The following is a 23,138-nucleotide window of genomic DNA, read 5'->3' as shown; positions in this document are numbered from 1 at the left end:
TATACTGGTAAACATCTGCATGGGCGACATAAAGACTAATTATTTCTTTGTCCTCACCAGCTGAATCCATTGGCCAGCCAGGCGGCGGTAGCGGCGGCAGCAGCCATGGGATCCATCGCCGGTTCTCAGGTGTTCGGCAACGCCTTGTCAAACCTGCAAGGAGCCACCGGACAGCTGGTCACCAACGCACAAGGACAGGTGAGTGCTGTGCATTGGAGGCTGACATGATAGAAAGAAAAAAAAGAAAATTCTGAATGATCTATTATACCCACAGCTAATTAAATACTTCAGTCCCCTTGGTAATGGATCTGTAAGAAATGTTGCTGGACCATCTATCACGTACGAGTGTGCAGCTCCAAACAAAACAGTTGTATAGTATTTCTGATCTTTCCTCATAGATTTCTAGTGGGGAAGCTGTGTGTTGTCTTGAAGCTGTTTGTCTACACTCTGGTAGCCACCCCACCATATATTAAGCTTTTTGGGAATAAACAAAGCCCTTCTTTCTCCTATCCGCATGCGCCTGTCGCTGTAAAACGCTGACCTTGTCATATTTACAGGGTGGCTGCAGAATTGTTCCATCAGTAGCCAGAGGCTTGAACGATGATGCTTGTCATTGTAGGTCCCTATCTAATGAATCATCTTATCGCAGGTGCACACAGCACATATTAAAGGAAAATTGTATGGACAATGTGCCCTTTCATGCCACTCTGTTATTTACCTTAACCCCTGTTTCATCTTTTAACACTTGCACTCTTCTCAGTATAAACTTAACACAAACATGGTGAAAACATGACATTTCTTACCAATAAAAAAAAAAGCAAAAACAGTTGATTTGTAATTGTTAAACTTGACATTTAGCCCAGTGGACTTGGGTTCCAGGTCCACCAGTGTGACCATGCCTCGTTGTTTATAGTAAAGTGTTGTCCGTGTGCGAGCGCTTGATGCTAAACGTCACTAATGAGACAGTATGGACTCACAAGGTGCCTGGAGCACTGGGGACAGATCACTGTGGATATGGACTTGATGGGATGCTCTGTGCTTTTGTAGTGTCTTGGCGGCTGACAGTCCCTGACATAATCAGGTCACAGAGACGGTCAAAGCCGTGGGCTACAGCCTTTACTCCCCACCTCATTATTCCACAGCATTATACAGTCGGAGGGCTCTGAAACACGCACTGCCATATCAGAAGGTCCCGCCCCTCCCTTTCCCCCCAGCACTGAGGAGATTATACAGGCTAATACATACCTCAAACAGGGCTAGAGGTCCACCAAACGCACTCTGAGAACGTATGTCAGCATGGAAAGGCTAAGAAACAGGAGGAAATGCAGCAGCTTTTAACTCATTTTGCTTTGTATTTCCTAGAGATTCATTCAGGGTAGTGTTTCATTGGAATTAGAACAATCTTTATCATCCCTGTACTCCATGAGTAAAAAGTCACTGTTGCTTGAATTTAAAACATGGTATACTGTCTTTGACCTTTTAACTTCCTCCATAATTCTGTCAAAAGACCTTTTCATAAGCGACAGCTCTGGGGACCTTGGAAAGTGCCGTGTTTGATGGACGTTTGGAGTTCAATATGTTTTTAAACCTTAATTATATTGGCCCCCGCGTCTTTATTCTCCAAGGGGAATCAATGAGGCTCTTTTTATCCTCACCGCCTCTACAACAGTGATTAAGGCTGTGGATAAAAGCCAGAATATTGTTAACTGTCACTCCGGATTTCTTTCTCTCCTTTGTGGCATCTTCTATTCAATGCAAATTCTCACTTTGCCTGCAGCTTTAATGTGGCAGTAAAACTGTGTTGGGAAATGAGGACATTAGGGGCTGTTTCATGGAGCGTACCGCACGTCCTGAAAGGTGTAGACAGCACCGACATGGTTTGTGTGTGTGGAACATCCCAGTTTAATAAACACTGGTTCCTTAGCTTTGTATATGGAACCCGCTTTTACCCCAAATTTAGGTTGTCAGGCCATACATCCCTTTTACTCGCAGCATTCCAAGCCTTCGGTGAGGTCTCTGTGCCCTTGAGGTGGACTCTGCTGGAACTAATGCAGAGAACAACAGGTAAGGAGCACATGCACGGTTAACCTGCAAAGCAAGTGTGCCCTTTGTATTGACGGAAGCTTCCAGCCCTTAGATTAAATGTAACCGCAGTGCAAACTGCTGTTGCCCTGTAAATCTGTAAATCTTCTGTAGGACTACAGCTATTGATTATTTTCAGTATCAATTATTCTTTCGACGGACAACAAGTTCACCGATTGCTTATTTTGTCTGACAAACGATCCCAAAACCAAAGATAATACATTCATAATGATATAAAACACAGAAAAGCAGCAAATTCTTACATTTTAGACTCTGCAACAAGCTACAGAATGATGATTTTGTTGTATAAATAAACAACTAATCATTGCTGCATTAATCTACTGTATCTGCATCTTGTTGTATACTTGAGAGAATTGTACATCGGCTGTTAAATGAATAGAAAATACCTGACAGCTTACCCAGGAAATGTCTTCTGTCGATTCAACCATTATAAGTCTGCTATTTTAGCCTTTGATTTGCCCTGAATGTTAGCTTTTTTGGACTCGTGTCAACACACAAGTCCAAACTTCCCAAACATTTTCCCTCCTGGGTCTCAATTCACCGCATGAACAGTGGAGGAGAGCAAATGGGCAGAGATATTGCCTGGCGACCATGGCTAAAGATACAGATTGCCCTGGCTGGAGAGATGAGATGACATTTCTGTGGAAACAAGAGCAGCATAATCTTAATGAGTTCTGCCGGGTGGAGAGAGGCACGTTACTCACATGCCATACGAAGTGGAGCGGGAAGCAAACACGGGAAGCCAAATAAATGGGAACAAACTGAAAAATAACTGAGGAGAGAGGCCTTAGCAGTGAACAAGAGATTTATGAAATGGTGCTATGATTAAACTGCACCTGAAGAACTGAAAATGATCGCGTGTCCCCATCAAATTTGGGCTTTTTGTTCAGAGAGTAATGTTCCTGCAGGGTTATTTAAAGTACTGCAGCTTTTGAAGCACACAATCAACCTTCTTAAGAGTAACTTCACTGGTGTACATTATGAGTAAAAACATGGGGAATTTTTAGCAACGTTAACATGAATGAAGCCAGTAACTTGACGTTTGCTGCTGCTACTTTTGTCTCACAAGAAAAGTTTGAAAAAAAGGTTAGTTCGAGATTTGACCAATCATTAATTGATCCTTTTTATGTTACAGAAGCGCTAAAAAAGTATTGAGGTCTGATTATCATTATCTTAATCTATAAACTCAATAATACTTTTATAAATGAGGGCCATGCTCTGTAAACCTGCGAGTAATAAAGTCCTCCCTACTCTCTATAAATTAGCTCTCAAACAGTTGACTGCTCTAACAACGTTTCCCTTCCAGCTCAAGAAGAGCTGTGAGACGCTGCCATGAAACATCTGCCTGAGATAGTCGGATGGAGAGGCATTGCATTGTGGGACAGGGACGAGAGCTAAGCTGTCAGTTGCCTGCTATTTTATTATGCTTATAGAACAACCACTTAGTCCAATGACGATGAATAATTGAGCGGAACAAGTTCCCTGCCACAGCGGCATGCAAAGCGGGATCAGTGGGACTCCGGAGACAAGAGCGTCAGGCAGGGCAATAAAATATGCTAAGTGGCAGGAGAGCATTACAGCGCATTTGTAAAGCCGGCGCGGAGAGAGAGATAAATTATCGCTCCCCTAATGCGAAGCAACGTAAGCAAATGAGCCGTGGCAGGGATGAATTACAGATTGTCGGCCCACCTTTCTCTCACTGATCCCTCCCTATTATGTCAAAGAGACGAAGGGAGGGGAGGGGGAGGAGGACCCAGTGCTGAAACACATCAGCAGCGGTGGCTATAAGGGAGCCGGACGAGGCCTGGCTAATAATATGTAGAAGCTTTTTGTAGTTTTGAGTTGAGGTGGAGAAGCTTAAACTAAAATATGAACTTAAAAAAGAAGAGTTGAAGACGGTGCAATTTTTTTGCAAAAGCAGCTCTTTTGTCCAGTTGCCAAATAACAGAATTTGGAATGATGGGCGTCTCATGCACGTTGAGCTGCTCTCTGGTGTAATGAGGCTTGGTGGAGGAGCGATGTCAGCGGGGGGACGGGGCCACGGCTGCTCAGAACCAGTCCCCAGATGACATTAACCTTCATCATGGTGAAGAGGCGCTAAGTCCCCCCTAAAGCGCCACTCTTGGCCACACTCTGGCAGCTCTGAGAGCTAAAACGCTGCAGTGACACTCTGCCGCCCCCTTTGATCTGCCCTTCCTGATTACAGCCACAGAGGAGAGGAAAGCCTGAGCTGGAGGGGGGTGGAGGAGAGATGAAGTACCCCTGGGACCCCTGAGAGTTGAATTAGAAACACAAGGTCCTGTCTCACTCTCTGATGCTCCTCTTTTCTCCCTCTTATTGTTTCTTTTCTTGCTCTTTCCTTCCACTTCGTCCTCTCTGCTCTGGGTGTGTGAGAGAGGGTGAAATCGGGGTCTCTCGGCAGCCTCACTCCTTCTCACCAGAGACGGACAAAGACACTTAAGCACAAACACACTTAGACACACACACAGTCGCGCACACACGCACACTCATCCCGGGCTTGGCCTGGTGATGGATAATACAGTCAGTGGTGTGCACCATCACACACACAGGTATTCAGCGCTGACCTTTGCAGTGCGCTCCCAGCAGTCTGCTTTGGCTTCACTTGCTCCAGCCTGTAAAACCACCAGACAGATGTTCAGTGGACACTTGTGCATGTTTTTCACAAAAAGAAATCACACACAGACCGACTCAAACACTGAGTGCTCTGATTAACCTCACAACACGGCTAAATGACCGGCTCATGCTTTGTATTCCAAAGAGCCCCCCCCCCCCCCAAAAAAAAAGGCTCACAGCGGCAGAGATCATTAAGACTGATACCTCCAGTAGCGTTTACCCTCTCTGCTCCTTCTTCTTTTTCAAAACTGCCCGGCTGATTTCGTCTCCTCTCTACCCCCTTTGTAGATAATTGGAACAATCCCACTGATGCCCAACTCTGCAGGGCCCTCCAGCCAATCAGGGGGTGGCAACCCAGCACTGCAGGTACAGCCAATTACACCTCAGCTTCTGACCAACGCTCAAGGCCAGATCATCGCCACGGTGATCGGCAATCAGATCCTGCCTGTCATCAACACCCAGGGAATCACGCTGTCACCAATCAAGCCCGGACAGCAGGTAACACACACTCTAATGCACGAACACGCACACGGATACAGAGGAAGGTGTCTGGTAGAGCCGCTTGTTATTACACACCTAAACTGCTGCTTCAACAATGATCAGGAGATGAGTTTAAAACTGTTGAATGAGCAACACCTAGTGGAGTCAGACCAGAGCTCTGTTTATTCATGAAAGCATTATTCCAGCGCTGCTAGTCAGGTCTGCTTTATGCTAAACGCCTCGTATTTTTCCTGCTTCAAACCTCATAACGATCATTTGCGTCATTCCACTTCGAAAATGTTTTTTGGGACAATTGTTCACAGTGTGTGTGTGTGTGTGTGTGTGTGTGTGTGTGTGTGTGTGTGTGTGTGTGTGTGTGTGTGTGTGTGTGTGTGTGTGTGTGTGTGTGTGTGTGTGTGTGTGTGTGTGTGTGTGTGTGTGTATTTGTTTGCATGCTTCACTCTGTGCATGTGCATGTTTGGAAGGCACTTGTCAGCCAACCTTTTAGACTCAGTCTCAGGGAGCCCCTGCCGAGCCCAAACTCCCCAAAAAAAAACAGACACTTTTCATCACACCACTTAAAACTCGAACACTCGTGCCTCTGTTCTCCCTCCTTCTCTCCTTCTCTCCTTCCTCAATCACACTCTCCATCCTTATGATTTGTCCTCTCTGACCTGAACAAGAAGTATTTTGTTTTGATTTAAAGGAAGGCGCATAAAACAATCACGTTCTTCATTTCTTGTACACTAGTTTAAAACTGTCAAACATTTTCTACTTCCAACTTGAAGATCTATACAGTGTTCAATTGTGCAGTCAGATGCATGCACACAACAAATAACATGTTATTGACTTGATAATGACGATGTCAGCGCAGAATTACAGGGTAAAAGTTCACACTGAAGGCCTGTACAGTTTAGAATGGATGAACTTCAGATGGACGGCTCCCCAAAACACCAGATCATACTCTTGAATGAATTAATGCATTTGTAATAATGTTTATGCTTTTGTCTCCACTTCAAAGCCCGCATGTACACATTGTTCCATGGGCATAATTTACGGTTGTCAGAGTCTGCAGTCTAGAATATTTCCAGTGAAGCTAGATAATTCTCAGTGCCTGTCAACAGTCCTGACAGTGTGTGCATCGCTGTTGACACCCCCCCACCATCCAAACAAACACATGCCACAGAGAAAATAATTAATAGCAAAGAAGGAGAGGAGAAGCCGGCCTAGCTCGTGGCAGAGACAGCTTTTCGCTTTAAGAGAGAAGACGCACCATCTTGATCTTGTAAAAGCAATTCAAATGTGCATAAAACATGAAAATACATTGTTTTTTCGCCATCAGAGAACGTAGCTTGTGGATCATGAATTATGTTTGATATGGGGACTGCTGTGTCCACATTTATATTTCAGATTCAGGCTGCCATTATTGGCATCCTCGCAGGTCTGATGACGAGAGAGGAGACTCTAATTGTCACGAGCAGTTTTCTTTTCTTTTCTTTTCTTTTTTTTAAACTAAGTTGTTTTCGGCAAAGAAGCGATGTGAAGCTGTGGAGTACCTGAGTTCACTCTCAGTCTCCTGCAATAGCAACCACTGCTGTAGTCTATTGAGCAGACTATTGACACTATATTCTGCGCTGTCAGTTTAGATACTGCAGGCAGCAATTAACATTTATTCATCACAAGGTAGAAGGTAGATATCATTACATTCAGCTTCTAAGTGGCGAATTTAATATCTGTTGATTAGTTAATTAGATTTAATATTATATTCCAATCACCATAATGACACCATAACCTATAAATGATAATTGTTGTGATGATGTAGGAGAGGAAATAATGGATATTTGTCTGTACTGCGTGCTGTCAATATATTATATCAGCTGTGTGTGTGTGTGTGTGTTTGTGTCCAGCTGCCTCAGGCTCAGCAGGGTCAGACAGGCCCGGTATCGTCTCAGTCCAACCTGCTCCACATGCCCCACAGACAGAGTCCTCTCCACCAGGCCTCTTCCTCCTCCTCCACCTCCTCCTCTTCCTCGGCTCTCAGCGTGGGGCAGCTGGTCAGCAGTAAGTGTCCGACACAGCTCACGAAAACACAACATGTCTCCAAATACATGGAAGAAAGAACCATAACAAGTCAACTGACTCTTCGAACATATTATATGGCAGTGAATGTGTGTTGAAGGGTGATGTCACCCACATAACAACAAAACATATTCTCACGTAACTCTAGTGATGTCAATCTTAAAAAATGGGTCACAAGAATATACATTCTTTTTTTTTTTAAAGCTAAATTATTTCCTAAAACAGCTGAGCGTTGTTGCTTTTAGCAAACGTCACCCAAACAAGAGTAAATGGAGTATTTTCATCAGACGATTAATACACATTTGGTGCTCTAGTATTTACAGCAGCACGACGGTTTATGTGGTATTTGTTCAAAATAAACTACAATGTGAGGAACATGATACTCAGTGTTTTGACGTTATATTTGATCGTTTTTGGACAACAATGGAGCTCTGTGGTACAGAGGAAAAATATGTTTAATATCCCTCAACTTACTCTTTAAAAATAAGAAATAAAAAAAATAGAGATAGAAAAGAAATATTATGATAATGAATTAAAGGAAATCTTGATAAGAATAATTATTATATAACCAAGAATAGACAGAAATCATATGGACAGATCATAGGGCATTTCTGCAGTGCACACAGACCTCACTGTGAATTGTTTTAATTCAAACTACTTTCCACTGAATAAATATTCCCTATGAAATATGACAACATGTTCTGTGGAATATCTAGAGTAACAGGGACACAGTGTCTGTGACGACATGCTGCTGCAGATTTTTCTATATGCAAGTATTGAATGTTTCGAGTAGTGAAATTCAATTTACGTCCATTGTATTTAGGTGAGGCAAACATTTCAAAACTTAGGCTAAATGGCTAAATAGCAGAGGTAAGAGAATAAAAATATGTTTTGTAATTTGGCAGAACTGTCCCTTTAAAGATTCAACATGGCGGCCGCACAGTATCTACAGTACTCTCTGTGTGGACAACTTTTGACTGATCCCCGCCTCCTGCAATTGTTTCATGTTTCCTGACTGTTATTTCTTTGGTTTATTAGACGATCCAACGTGGCGTGTGTTATGTTTAATGAACATAAGTTTCATTCTTCCAATGCGTGGGCCTATAAATCACTGGGCCACAGCCTGTCAGCATGCAGCCGTAGCCTTTTAAAACTCTGTTTTATTCAGATACATTTCATTTGTCAGTCGATTCCCCTAAACTCTATGTAAACTCATTTCAAAGGCAGCTACAATGCCACTGAATTTAATAAAAAACAAGTCGCCATTGATCAACTTGTTGTAGACACCGTGTTTCGTGTGTTTACTTGTAGCCTGGAAAAAATCATATAAACCATTTTTGAGTCCGCACAAAATCATTGTGGCTCAGTTGTGCAGTAAATAGAATTAATGCTTTATGCTGAGTACGAGCCATATCACTTCCTCTCAATATCACTCGCCGCATACATACACAAAGAAAATCCCATGACAGAATCAGAGTCGTCGGCTGAGGAGAGAAGATGAAATGTCATTGCATTCGCCGGCCACAAACAAAAGTGCCAGAAACAGATTAAAAAGCAGAGAATGTCTGTTACTGTTATTTAAAAATAATCAGATGGGAAAATGTCAATCGCACAGAAGAATGTCCGCAACGCTTTGCCTTCAGGTTGTTTTCATTTTAACTTTATATTTATTTATTGATTTTACATGTTGGTATCTGATCACAGTGCGGTTAGAATTGACATAACAAGGACACTTATTGATACCAGGTGTAAATGCAAAGACAGTATAATGCATGCAAATACAGATCACATGTCAGTAGCAGGTGTAAATAAGCTTTTAAACTTGTTGAGGAACAGTACTTCACTTTTCCTTGTCACATTTCCTAAGTCTCTGTAGATTTAAATGAAAGTCACAACTACAAACGTCATCATCTTTTAGTCTCGTTCAGGTCAATGATGAAAAAATAACATTCTTTCACCTCAAGTGGAGGAAAGACGGAGACAAAAGCTTGACTCCATTGTGTCTATGTTTCTCATTTTCCTTTCCAATTGAAACATTTTGTGTTTAACTTGTTATTGTCTCCTTAGTAGTGCACTATTGCTGTGGGGGAAAAGGAGCTTTTGGAGTTTCTATTGTTTCAGTGTTTTTAATTTGTCTTTCCAAACATTTTACTTACTTCTCTGTTAGTTTTGTGAAAGCTTTACTGCCCCATTCTTTATTGCAAAATAGATTAGAAGTGTTTGAATCTTATACTGTTCTTTGGGTTGTGACTTCATGTCTGAAGACAAATGTGGAACCAGAGGTTAGAGCAGTTACTCTAGAGTACCATTAGTCTTTTAAACCACTGAGTAAATAGACTCTGTGGGGAATGATGAAGAGATGCTCATCAATGTGGAGATGATGGGACCCGAAGCTGTGAGTGCTCATCCCTCCCATTTAGTCGGCTCGGAGTCTCCAGTCCCCCATCTTCCAAGTGTTCACACGTCTGGAGCACGCCGCATACGCTACACGTCACTTATGAGGCACAACGAGATGGCAGCCCCATAGATTTTTGCTTAAATACGCTTGGAGGATTCCTTTAATAATTCATTGATAATGACCAAGATGAATAATTCAGAGGCACAAACTTTGCTTTAGTAAGCAGGATGCCAGGGCACCTGACATTGATGTACAATGTGAAATCACTTTTTATTAGCAGGGAGATTTGTCAAAATGCTTCATGGAAGTTTTTCAGATCTGCTCACATGAAACGGCATTTGTTTGCATAAAGACTTTTCTGTGTCGGACTGGAGCCGGGAATCGTCTGTGCGGGTGTGTGTGAAGGCCTGAGCTGTCTTCACACAGGGTCAACTGTGTGAAGTAATGTCTTTCAGTGTTCTTTAATGTGTATTTGAGAGGGCTCGCTTTAGTACATATGTGTCTTCATACAGATGAGATAAAAGCAAAGGACCTCCAGTGTCTATCCGCTCATCTATTGAATCAACAAGCGTCATGTGGTTTTGTCCATATGCTTTTATAGTTGGATTAAAGATTTACTCTTGCAAGTCAGAGTCATGGCACGCCTGCATTCACACCTCAGATGAATTTATTCGCCCAAACATCTCTGAGAGTTTACAGCAGAAGGGCAGAGAGAAAATAATAAGTTCTGACCCAGAGCGGGACTATTTTGTAAAAGCTGTTTAGAGACGACCATGATCACATATGTCTCGCTGTTTGCTTCATTCACTCTGCAAAATGAGGAAAGCAACAGAGGAGCAGAGGGCTAATAAAATGAGATGTGTGTGTGTGTGTGTTGTGTTGTAGACCCGCAGACCGCCCCCAGCGAGGTGGACGGGGTCAACCTGGAGGAGATTCGTGAATTTGCCAAAGCATTCAAGATCCGCCGGCTGTCTCTGGGTCTGACACAGACTCAGGTGGGCCAGGCGCTCAGCGCCGCCGAGGGGCCGGCGTACAGCCAGTCTGCCATCTGCAGGTAAGAACAATCGGAGAGGGTAAAACTCACACAGCAAATGGTTCATTATGTCTGATCAATACGTCCTAATTCTAACAAATGAAAGCAGGTAAAGTCGTGCAGCCTCACTTGAGTTGTCTGGTGCTCATAACTGCCATCTATTTTTCATTCTGTGTTTTAACAGACATTATTAAGATATTAAAATACATAATTGACTAGCACCACCCTGACAAACGAAGCTCTCATGTCTGTACTTACCCTTCCTCCTCTCCGTTGCTTTCCAGTCGCTGACATGACAGACGGATATTACTTATGTAAAATACACACACGAAGCACTTAAAGCATTTAATAATTACTAAGGCCTGACGCCGGCTGCTCCGCCTGAACATGAGAGAGCTTGACGCCGATGATCTGTTAATAAGATTGCCATGTTTTACTGCTGCCACCAGGACAGTTTAGTCATAAATTGTGCATTATATATTCATGAGACAATCAGACAATCAGTGTTTCCTCCCTCCTGTTTTTCCACTTGACTAACATTTAGCATGAAGACACCAAATGAGCCACATTTCTCATTCAAGTCAGAATAATTGGGCTACATCATGCCCAAATATTACTTTTTCAAGAGAACCAGATAGTAAAATGTTATTCAACCATGCAAAAACAATTTAACGTGTAAGAATAATTTAAAAGTTACCAAATTAGTAAACGTTAAATGTCTTTTCTAAAATCTAATTGAAGGATATGTGTGTTTGACAACCTTTGTTTGCCAGAAACACACGAGATGTAACACAATTGTATCCTGTTTTACATCAGTTCTTGACAAGCGTTCCCCTGTTTTCAGCTCCTATTCCCGTATTAATTTTAATGTCGCTCTGCATGTACTTTGCTGATGACCTGTACTGGTTATGTGACACAGTGCCACGCACTTTTAAAAATGTCATCACATCAACATCAAACAGCCGATAAAATGTGAAGCAGCACAGGGGCCGGGGTTCTTATGAGGCTCAGCCAGCTCTGACTAATGTTTAAAGTCTTGAAATCACACATCAAATATTTACAGCCAGGCATAATTCAAATATTTATAACATACATTAAAAGCCATTAGCTTCAAAAATAAACACTCTGTGGGCTGTTATTCATGCCGTTAAGACAATTTTTTTTTGTTTGTATGACATTGAACATGACATCCTGATGTTTTAAGTAGAGGGGCAAACTTCACATGCTTTAGTTTAGTTAACATCAACACAGACATGAAGTTTGAGGAGAAACGGGACGTCACGGTAGCTCTGGGGCTCCGGCTCTGAACCCAGACAGTGAACAGACACTGACAGATGCTTCCATCTCGTCTCCTTTCATTGCTCAGTATGTTTCCAGGCACTTTATTAGTTTATCTAAACAGGCAGAGGCTTTACAAGAGGGCATCATCAAGCCGATGATGTGCCAGCGTGTCCTCTTCGGCCTCAAATTTGGCTCGGTTTAGCTAATATGTGTAGAAAAATGTTAATACTGGCACACATTTGTCGTTTTAAATACACAATTTAAGATGGAAAACATTTCAAACTCCTTTTTATTAGTGTTTTTAGCACCATTATAAACTCTTTCCTCATTAGCTAACGCTTTCAAAAGACTCATTTGAGTCAGCATCAATTAACACAATACCTTTCTTTAAAATTAAAAAATATTTTCTTCTGTTTTTTTTCGATTAAACTGAACTTCTTAAAAGGATCAGTGTTTCGTTATACTCAACATGAAGCAGCCTTTTAAGAACTTGGCCTCATAAAATACTGTTTAAAAGTAGCAAAACTAACATTAACAAATATTTGATGAGTGAACTTTACAAAGACTCTAACAAAGCATTGGATGCCAACTCTCCTGACAGTAAGCTTGAGCAATGTGAATAAAATAATATTACGGTATTTGTAATTATCTATCACTATATATTGTGATAAAAAAACATGACAAATCAAGCTGCTTAACGTATTTCAAAGTCATGTCAGATGACATTGCCATGAAACAGTCCCATTCAATGCCAGAGATACTAATAAACAAGTATAAACAGTTTGGCACAATCTCTGACAGTTGAACAAATGATATTGTCTCACTGTATATATTGTCATATCACCCATTTCTCCCTTTATCTAAGCCTTATCTGAGTCTTATCTAAATATCTATAAACAGACAAACGCTATATAAACGTGCCTTTTTTATCAATCAGCAGTTCAGTATCTGAAACGGGTCGTGCTTTAACTAAACCGCACAAATGTATCAGAAGTGAACCAACCCGAGGATGTATGAAAAATAATAGCTGTCATATCTCTCGCTGTCGAGGTAAATCTCTTCTCATACTGTAGATTTCAGGTCATGCGTATCGTCCAGGGCCTATTTTAAGCATTCACTTCTCAAAGACTCTGGTTCGTGGCTGTAAACCTTCAGGCCTGAACATACACCATGTCTAAGCAGCCTCCGAAGGTACTTTTAAGAAGAGAGGCTGGAGGTGCATTCAGGGAAATCTCCCTCGTGCGGATGCACTAGAGGAGGGAGTGCATACCCCAGCTGAGCAGCTCTCAACTCATTTTAGTATCTGCGGTTCCTGTTGATCCATGAAATGTCCTGTCTCTGGTGACTTCCTCATATTTACTAATGTATCCCCCGCAGTATGGAGCCCTCCTCTTTCCACTGTTTAGGGGGAGGTTATAAATAATACCGCCCGTCGACGAGGAGGAATGCGCCAACAAAGTGTAGAAGCAGAGGAAGTTCATGCACGCATGGACATCTCTCCCTCACAGTTGTTGTCTGCAGCAGCTCACCTCGCCATTAAAACTGTCTTGTGTGCATTGTTTGCTCCACAGAGAGCAGAGTACATCTCTGCTGTCTCTCCGTCAGAGCGGCTGTCAGTTCAGGAGTTGTTTTACTAAAAGCATTCACACACTTCACCCTTTCAGTGAACTCATGTGTGCTTATTTATTTTATTATTCTTTTAAAAGCAGCTATTAGGAGAATTTAAATCTGCCTCTTAGGGCTGGGCTATAATTCAGTATTTATTGTCTTTAAATGGAATTAGATCCTGATGAAATCATATGTTAAGATATAATGATACACAATTACGTTGATAATAAATTGATAATAACAAGCCCAAACAAATATTTGCAAAAAGAATCCTAGTGGCCTCAGACACTGACATGTCCCCGGTTTGAGTCCAGCTGGGTCCTTCGTTACTGACAACCCTCTTCTGTCTTCTTTCATTTCCCGTCAGCTCTTTATTGTCTGCTATCAAATAAGGTTAACAAATGCAAGAAAATACTTTAAAAAGACAGAAAGAGAGAGACTTGAGGACAAATCACAACTACACAAGATCCCCAACGCAGACACGCACAACACAGACACACACCCATTAAAAAGCAGACTGAATCCTGATTTTCTACTTCAGTTAAATAACATGTCATTGTTTCGAGTCTTAACGGACCATTTATCGCATATCATCCTCGTAACTTTCTCCACATGTTGTCAAAAGACAAACAGCCATAAAACAAACAATAAACTATAAGACTCAAATCTAGATCAGTTAGCTTCACTTCAACGTGACTGCTCAGGTCAATAACAGTAAATTAAAACAACATCTAATCAAAATAAAGAAAGTGATTCTCCTTTAAATACCATAAACATTACAGGCGTGAGAGGAGTGCATTTACTGTCAAATATAAGAGCATCATGTTATCTGATTCTAGTACTTTATAAAGCACATGTTCATATATACATATGTTCATATCACAGGTAAAAGCACCTGACACAGTCATTGGGCTGCCAGCTAGCAGGGCTGTTTATAAAAAGCCTCATAGTCCATTCTCACTGTGACTCGCTAAAAGTGTGCAGAGTTCATGTAAAGTCAGAATTACATGTCAAGCAGCCGTAAAGTTGCAGGAACTTTCAGGATTAGAGTGTGCAAATGTATCCTTATTGAATATAAAATGAGACGTTGTTAGAGGATGAAAGAAAGTTTGAAAAATGTATTAAATGTACATTTTGATTAATAATTCAAGCTCCTTTTGTAAATAAATGATGGTGCCATATTTAACTGCATGCATTAGTGGATTTTTGGTGTTTTTTTTACCACCTGAGGGAAAGAAATGGGATATTTTGAAGTAATTCCTGTTTTGTTGAATTTTGAAGTGCAGTGTTCAGTTAGATGTTTTCTATGTTTTTGGTTCAACTGGACCTGATTTTAGTCATTGGCAACATCTCCTTGCTCCACTATTGCCAATTTGGGACAGAGGCACAGCCTCCTCCAAAAGAATTAACACACGACTGGCAACCGTCACCTCCAGCTGCTGCAGCTGAGGTGCTTCCAGGTGCAGAATACAGGAGTTTGGCTCGGATGTGTACCTGGATGTTAGTCTCCGTCCCTGTGGCATTCTGGTTGAGGAGACAAAAGGCAGGCAGCTTATCCCTTGTTCTGGCAGGGCACCTAAGATTCTTTTTTCTCAATTCTCCCCAGACACACCATCCTGAGAAGCCACTTTTTCCTACCACAGGAAGCCCAAGAGAACACTATAGGTAGCAGTCTGACAGGAAAACTGAACCCTGGCCTTTTATATCCTGCCAGGTTTGAGAAGTTGGACATCACCCCTAAAAGCGCCCAGAAGATTAAGCCCGTTCTGGAGCGCTGGATGGCTGAGGCTGAAGCCCGCCACCGATCCGGCATGCAGAACCTGACTGAGTTTATCGGCAGCGAGCCTTCCAAAAAACGCAAGCGGAGGACCTCTTTCACCCCGCAGGCGCTCGAGATCCTCAACAGCCACTTTGAGAAGAACACACACCCCTCCGGACAGGAAATGACGGAAATCGCCGAGAAACTGAACTATGACAGGGAGGTGGTGCGTGTCTGGTTCTGCAACAAGAGGCAAGCCTTGAAAAACACAATAAAGCGTTTGAAACCGCCCGACCTCGGCCCGGCTGCCCCAATGGACCCTCTCACTGATTCTCTAGAGGAGCTCCCGAAATGAACGAGCTCTCGGGCAAAACAGTGGAGTGGCAAAGTGGCAGCCATCGAAAAACAACAAGGGGGGGATGAACTGAAAAAAAAATGTGCCCGAGTCACCTGGATGGACAGTCATGAGCTTGCAAACAAAAACTATGTGTTGTCAGTGTGATTACCACAGCTATGTAAATGACCCTGGCGAAACCAAAAAAACATGAAAAAAGAGATTAATATCTGAGAATTATGTAAAAACATACGGTGTGCTGTTTCAAAGAGTTTTAGATTCTGGCCTTACGGACCAGTCTAGCGCCCACATTTTGGTTCCCACGAGGAGGGATTTAGTAAAGAGATCATACCAAATCAAAACACTATTTACCAAAGTCTGTTGCATCTGAGTACTAAGAATAATTTTGTAATGTAAATGTGCTCTAAATTTCTACATTTGTACTGGCAAATCTAAGCTATATGCGTGAGGTTGAGTATACATTTTATCTTTGTCTCGCTTACTTTTTTCTTCATTATTTGTATGTAAATATCTTTAAAAAAGAAAAAAAAAAAAGAGAAGAAGAGTGCTGTCTTTGAATTGAAATGACACTGATGAAGTTTCTCTTTTGGACAAAAAAAAAAACCCGTTGCTGTTAAACAAATGCATAATAATGTTGTTTGCCTCTGATTTGTGTTTCATCTGCAAATATTTTCAGTCACAGTGTAACTTTGTACAACTTTTACAGTTATTTATTAATAATCTCATGAGATTGTTTCAGAGGACGGACGGGGGGAGTAAACTGAGGACTTTCACATGATGATGATGATGATGATGATGATGATGATGAGTTTCAGTGTCTGTCAAATCTACTGCAGCTTTGTTTTGAGCTACTGTGTCATTCTGTTGCCAAAGCCTGATAGCCAAAGAACACATACATTTCAGCTCAAGGACTGGTGAAGACCTTTTATTATTATTTCACTTCTTCACGCGGCTTTCTCCTCCTTTTTCTAAAGTGTTTTACTCTGTGGGTCAACTTTAACAAAAAAACAAGAAACACTACCACGTCAAAGAGTGTCTGCTGTAAGAACCGATCACGGCAGTATAGGAAATGTATTGGATGAATTTACTTTTAAGCTAATTTACTTGCATACTTCAACTCAAACCACACGTAGAAGGAATATTTTGTATCAATTTCACCTGGCATTCCCCAAATTAACTCAAAATAACATTATTTTACATGGTAAACACTTTAATTATCCCCTAACACAAAGTAAACATGTGTGGTTGAAGCCTGTTTGTCACTGAACAAACTACTGAGCCCATTCGAGTTCAGATGTTTTTATAACCTGAATATTTCAACACAAATATGCTTTTCTGTGAAGATAAATATTTCCTTTATATTCTGCATTCCTCTCTGCTAACTGAAGGTTTACAAGTTACAATCAAACATTTTAAGGAAATTGTGTTTTTTCTTCACCTATGAATTTATTTCTACTCCAGTAAAATGCTTCAAACGGTTCATTTTTACAGATTCTGTTCAAGATTTCATGTGTTTTTGGTTATTTTTCAGGTAGAAATTCATTTTCAGTCATTTGACTCTCCATCACTGTGTACTAAGCTGTTCATTTTACGTGGTTCTACCTTGTGAGGATACGTCAATATTCCAGGCAAGAACTTCCCTTCTCACAGAAACCCTCACAGGAAAAGACAAAAAAACAAAAGAAAAGTGAATGTTGAGAATAAGTGTCACATGTCAGAACGAGTGAACTTAATTTGAAGTGAGGCGAAATTTGATGCAATTTATTCAGAATCATGTGTCTGCTCGATATCTGTCCTTCCATGTCACATTGGTTATCTCAGTCGTTCAGTCCCCTGTGCTCGCCTGTGTTCTTCTTCACTGCCTGGAAAACACACACACACACACACACACACTCGGTACATGGTAGAAAAACACATGAAAAAGCTTTACATGTCTGTGTGTTTAAAGAAATAAGTGAGGTCATGTGAGCTCATGTCATTTGATGCACAGAGATGTTTAATATAATCTTCATTTTGTTTATTTAATCATATATTCAAGTACTTTTTCGTCTGTACGTCTACAGCAACTTCTACTTCACAGATTCATTAAGTTCCAATATGTCATTCAGGCAAATCTTTGGCCAAAAATACTACTCGTCTGCATTCACCCACCAGACAAACATGTGATGAAGCAGCAGCCTCCTGCAGGTAGAACATGGATCTGTCCTGAAGCTTACCAATAAAGCTGTAACCAAAACCAAAAAATAAATAAATAAAAAGAAGAAGAAGAAGACACAGAAAGGAGTTATGCCTTTGCTCAACTTTTCAATGCTGGACCAAAGCTCTCTATAGTTATGCACATTGTACAGAGAAATAGATTCATGATGTTGACAATCTTTAAGAACTGAGATAAAAATAATTGAAAGTAGAAATGTACAGTAGTTTGTCCACGGTTTACCTCAGCACTGTTCTGTGAATCATACACACGCCATACAAGCAGAAGAAAAGTCAGACGGTTACTCTGCACTGTGTGTGTGTGTGTGTGTGTGTGTGTGTGTGTGTGTGTAACGTGTCGATGTTCACCTTCAATGTGGAGGGAGAGGCTTGTGTTTTATTTATTGTTATGTGACACATGATTGTTTTATTTTTCCTGAGCCACGTGACTCTCTGGTCATCATTCTTTTTATTTATTATTGTTGCATTGTTTCTCATTCATTGTGACGTCCACCTCTCAGTTTTCACAGACCCGCGTAGAAAAAGGAGATTACAGTAATGTTGCTCTTAACCCAATTAGGATGACTTGTTAATAATCACCTTTGAATGCTTTTGTGAAATTTTACGAACACAAACAAACCGGTTTGATGTTTTGTTAATAAGTCGAAGAACTCAAAACCAAAGCTGAAGAGCCTGCAGAGGTTGGTTTTAATTTTTTTATAGACTGAACGCTGTACTTTAATCTATAGAGCAATATCTGTTTGGTCAGTTAAGCAGCACTTTGTGTATTTCCAAAAATAAAAAAAAAGCTTCAAGTCTGTCACATTGATTTGTACCATTATTAGTAATAAACAATTGTTTAACATGAATTGTGTGTCCTGTTTTCAGTAGAATGATTTCTTTTTAAAGAAAGATTAAAGAAGCCAAACAAATACATATTTGGTAAAAACTGAATTTCATTTAAAATGAATGCAAGATTTGTTGACATCTGTTTTTCAATATATATATATATATATATATATATATAATTATGCCATAGAATTGTATCACTTCTATGACAGTGATGCATGGAACAATGTCAGAGAGACAGACAACTAGCTTGAGAGGCTAACCACTGCTAGCTTAACTGAAGCTAGAAATAAATGTATGTACTGATTTTACCCTCGCTGTAATCTGAAATTGAAATATATGAACAAATATCTTAGTATGTAGTTTGTTATGCCACATTAGCTTGATTCACTTATGATTGGGGGGAAAAACAGCTAAACTCCTGCTAAAGCTAACTAGTTTAGCAGAGTAGCAGTTAACTGTGACTAGTGGAATTCACATGATTTGGAGTAATTAAACAGCCTTTAGATCACATTTAAATCTATTATGTTGAATCTATTATTGATTTCAAATGTGGTAGCCTAACATTTATAATTCCACATAACTAAATGAGGCAGTAACTAAATAATGAAAAGAACAGCTACACTCCTGCTAAGGCTAACGCGCTGGGCAGATTAGCAGTAACTGCCATGTCAGCTATGACGCTAGTGGAATTCATGCTATTTAGTGCCTCTAAGCTTAAATTATCATTTAAATTATCATTGATTAGATCATAACTGTAGTTCTATATAGGGTCTATGGCAGTTATAGGCTAAATACATTTTAAGGAGACAGAGTAAATAGATGGATGGAGGGGTGGATGGATAGATAGATAGATAAATAGACACAGGTACAGCTTGCTGCTGAGTTCAAACGCTTCAGTAACATACAAATATTCCACAAACATCACTGACTCCTCTTTTCATCTTTTCAACTCCACACAAACACAGGGATGGAAAACGTCAAATAAAATCAAACTCGTCCTGACCTTCTCCCTCTCAGGGTTCATGGTCAAGTGCTTCTCAAATCCTCCTGCACACACATCCAGAGTTAGGATGTTATTTGACATTTGACCTTTTTGTTGTTGGACAGATGAACTGACTATTTGCTGTGTTTAATGACAGGCTACTAAAGGAGCCTTACAAACAATATTTAGCGATGTATTAAGATTTACTTGGGGTCAGGAGAGAAGAATAGGCTACATGCCAGGTTTGCTTCTCATCAAAGCTTCATGTGTTTGCCTCGCAAAATAACAACAAGACAAGTGTAAAGAAGAAGAAATGTATAAATAAGCGGGGAGAAAGCCTTTTGAAACTAAACTCAAAAGTTTGATACGGCTCCCCTGTCCATGATGCCTTTGAAAAATGGGCAGGCTGCTGAAAAGAAAGTAGTAAATAAATAAATAATAATAATAAAAAGCACAGACAACATAAATTATTAACATTAGACGGAAAACTGATGTTCGAGATGCTTTTTCGTCTTCCTTTCAGCTCCCCCCCCCCCTTCATTTCAAAACACTGGATGTATTTTTGAGTGGTGATGGCTGAGGTGTACAGCTCCAGTCAGTTATTTGATGTTATTCTTTTTGTTTTTCCATGCGCGCCATTTTTTATTGTCTTTCCCATTAACAATGTAATTGTGCAGATGCAGCTCCTGACCCATATCTGTTTTCTCAAACTGTTTGTATTCGGCAGCTGGTAAAAGTTTACTTTCTGTTCTCCGTCTGCAGCAGCAGCACAGTCGTTGCTTTTCAATAAAGGTAACAGCTCAGTTTAAAGGAATCCTGGTGCAGAACTATAGAAGTAAATGTTGAGGTTTAAGCTTTGTATCAATGTGAATCTGATCAGATGCGCAGAAAGTTTCTCTTTGTGCACAAGTTTTTAGGTTTTATAGTATCTAAGATTTAACAACTTAATTTAAAAAGAGAAAGTTGGTATCCCATTCCTAAAAAGACAGGAGAAAAGAAGCCACTTTATTCAACAAAAAGTATTAATCACATATCAAACTTTTTATTTTTTACATTTTTAACACAATAGAACAGACCCTGACATACGGCCTCTCATACAAAGAAATTATAATTTAAATTACAAAATAATATGTGAAAAAACACTGAGGCATAATTAAATGAATAAATACAAATAATGAAAAAAACTGTTTTTACAAAGGGTTGCCATTCAATTATCATCTCATCAGAGGAACTACTGACACGCTCAACTCAAACACTGTCAACATGTCTTATTGTCTGAAATATTTGTGGTCAAAAGGATTCCCACTGCTCCTCCAACATAATCCAAATCTACAGTTTGAAATCCATGTTTCATTCAGGTTTGATGTTAATTCAGTAAAGTCAATTTTATTTATAAATCCTGAAATCATAAGTTTGTCTCAGAGATCTTTACAATCTTACAACGTAAGATAGGATCCCACCACGGCCAGGTCTGAAGAGAACATGTTGACATTTTAATTTGATATAATACTCTACTCCTCATGTGCTCAGTGACTTGGTGAAAAGTCTGGGTTAAGAGCAAGGATCCCTCTCTCAGGAAGGACACACAAGCAACAAGTATGATATTAAGTAAAGTAATAAAGTGTAATTAGTCAATGTGTCGGGATGTATGCTTTACAAAGGGACAAATGCATCATCACCATCAGCAAAACTACATTTTCTTCTCCTTTTCTTAACTTGGCAGAGATCATAGAGCAGTAGACGGATGTTTGAGGATTCACACCTGAGACTTTCTTGTGTATGATGTTTCAAGTAAAGACAGTTATCCAGCAGAGAAGGGTTTTGACCCCTGAATCTTGTGGTCTATTGTTGTTTTCTGAACCTAAAAGGACAGCTGAGGTCTCCTTTAGAAGGATTTAAAGTCCTTTTCTTCCTGCCCCTCCTTCTCTCTCTTTCTCTCTCTCTCTCTCTCTCTCTCTCTCTATATATATATATATATATATATATATATATATATATATATATATATATATATATACTGTATATATATTCTTTCTTAACAGAATCAAAGGGAAGACTGCAGTCTGACTTGTTGCAATGAAACATTCCCGTTCAGCCTGCAACCAGCAGAAATAGTCCTGAGCGGGGGAGAGGGAGGCCGGACAGAAAGAGTATGACATGTCGGCGCTCCAAATGGATTATGTTTCAATATCAGTCAGGACACAGAAACAGAGAGGTGGAGGGAGAGAGTGCATGTGTTGGATGCAGATGGTTTTAAATTGCTGCCTTTGTTTTCCATCAGGCATGAAGCATTCACTTTCCTTATCTTTCAGACAATGCGCGGTGGGCTGATGTTCTGGGTAAATGAACTGTCGGCGTATCCCTCACCCTCCCGCTCCTCCGCCTTCTTGTTTTCACTTCTTCCTCAAGGTTGAGATGTTGGTACACTGACTGTGAAGCGCGAGCTGCTCAGGCGTCTCCCCACTTTGCTGCTCTGCACACCCAGATGCCTCAGGGGGTGCAATTACCAATCCTCACATGCAATCGGGCTTTGCCATGCATATGATCCCTTTTGCTTTCACTGATGTTCCTGTGTTTATGTTTTGGGGTTTTTTCAGCGTTATTAGCAATGACACACTGTGAGGTATTTGCAGGTAGAGGAGTTAATAGCCCGGGTCTTTACAGAGACACCTGTCTGACTTGAGCAGCTGATTGCATCGGCTCATACTCCATTTAACTTTCTAGCATCTCAGTTTTTTGAATGCATGTCTTTAGGGTGTGATGTCTGTGTTTTCCCACCGCCTTAAACTCTAGTGTTTCTGTGCAGGAATCTTTTTTCTCCGCAAAAGTCTTAGAAACACACAGGTGAGACATTCTGCGGTTGCACACCTGCTTCCCACCTGCCTCCTGCACACACAGTCTATACCAGGGCTGGAAAACTCAAGTTCTCAAGTTCTGTACTTCTTCAGTATCATTTTGAGGTACTTTACTTAAAGTATTAAGAGGCAAATATTATAATCTGCATTTATTTGGCAGTTGTTGCAGATTCAGATTTTTTTTCTTATATTTGGTAAACTGGTTAATCAAATTAAAGCTACTGTTGGTGATCAAAATGAGGATGGATGAGTAATGCGTTTGAACAAATGTAAGCCAGACTAAAAAAAAAAAAACAGTGTTGCCAACTCTGTTTAAATGAAAGTAACTAGCAGCACTAGCTCAGAAAGTTGCTCAATGTAGCGAGAAAGTCACCAAGTTGGCAACACTGACAGCCAATCACTTCAGGCCTCCCTCCAAAGCCACTCCCCCAAAATAATCATTATGAATGTAAACAACAAACATGGCTGTTGTTAGCACTCACAGCTGTTGAGCTAGCAGCCGGTGGAAGACTCTGTAGGTAGACAG

At 40.5% G+C, this 23,138-nt stretch overlaps 1 protein-coding gene across 1 annotated transcript in view; it reads left to right on the top strand.

The window, feature by feature from the left end:
* The window catches only part of pou6f2 (POU class 6 homeobox 2), a gene marked incomplete at its 3' end in the record, with an annotated part of 66,694 nt that extends 50,964 nt beyond the window's left edge, over window positions 1–15,730 (top strand). Inside the window, exons 6-10 of the mRNA XM_079181781.1 lie at window positions 61–198; window positions 5,026–5,235; window positions 7,125–7,278; window positions 10,580–10,748; window positions 15,223–15,730. Of these exons, the coding sequence (XP_079037907.1) occupies window positions 61–198; window positions 5,026–5,235; window positions 7,125–7,278; window positions 10,580–10,748; window positions 15,223–15,730 (1,179 nt within the window). The remainder of the gene's footprint in view (window positions 1–60; window positions 199–5,025; window positions 5,236–7,124; window positions 7,279–10,579; window positions 10,749–15,222) is intronic.
* Between the last annotated feature and the right edge of the window lie 7,408 nt (window positions 15,731–23,138).

This window comes from Pholis gunnellus (genome assembly GCF_910591455.1).
Source record: "Pholis gunnellus genome assembly, chromosome: 20".
Classification (NCBI taxonomy): domain Eukaryota; kingdom Metazoa; phylum Chordata; class Actinopteri; order Perciformes; family Pholidae; genus Pholis; species Pholis gunnellus.
This window is presented reverse-complemented; position numbering and strand designations above follow the sequence as displayed.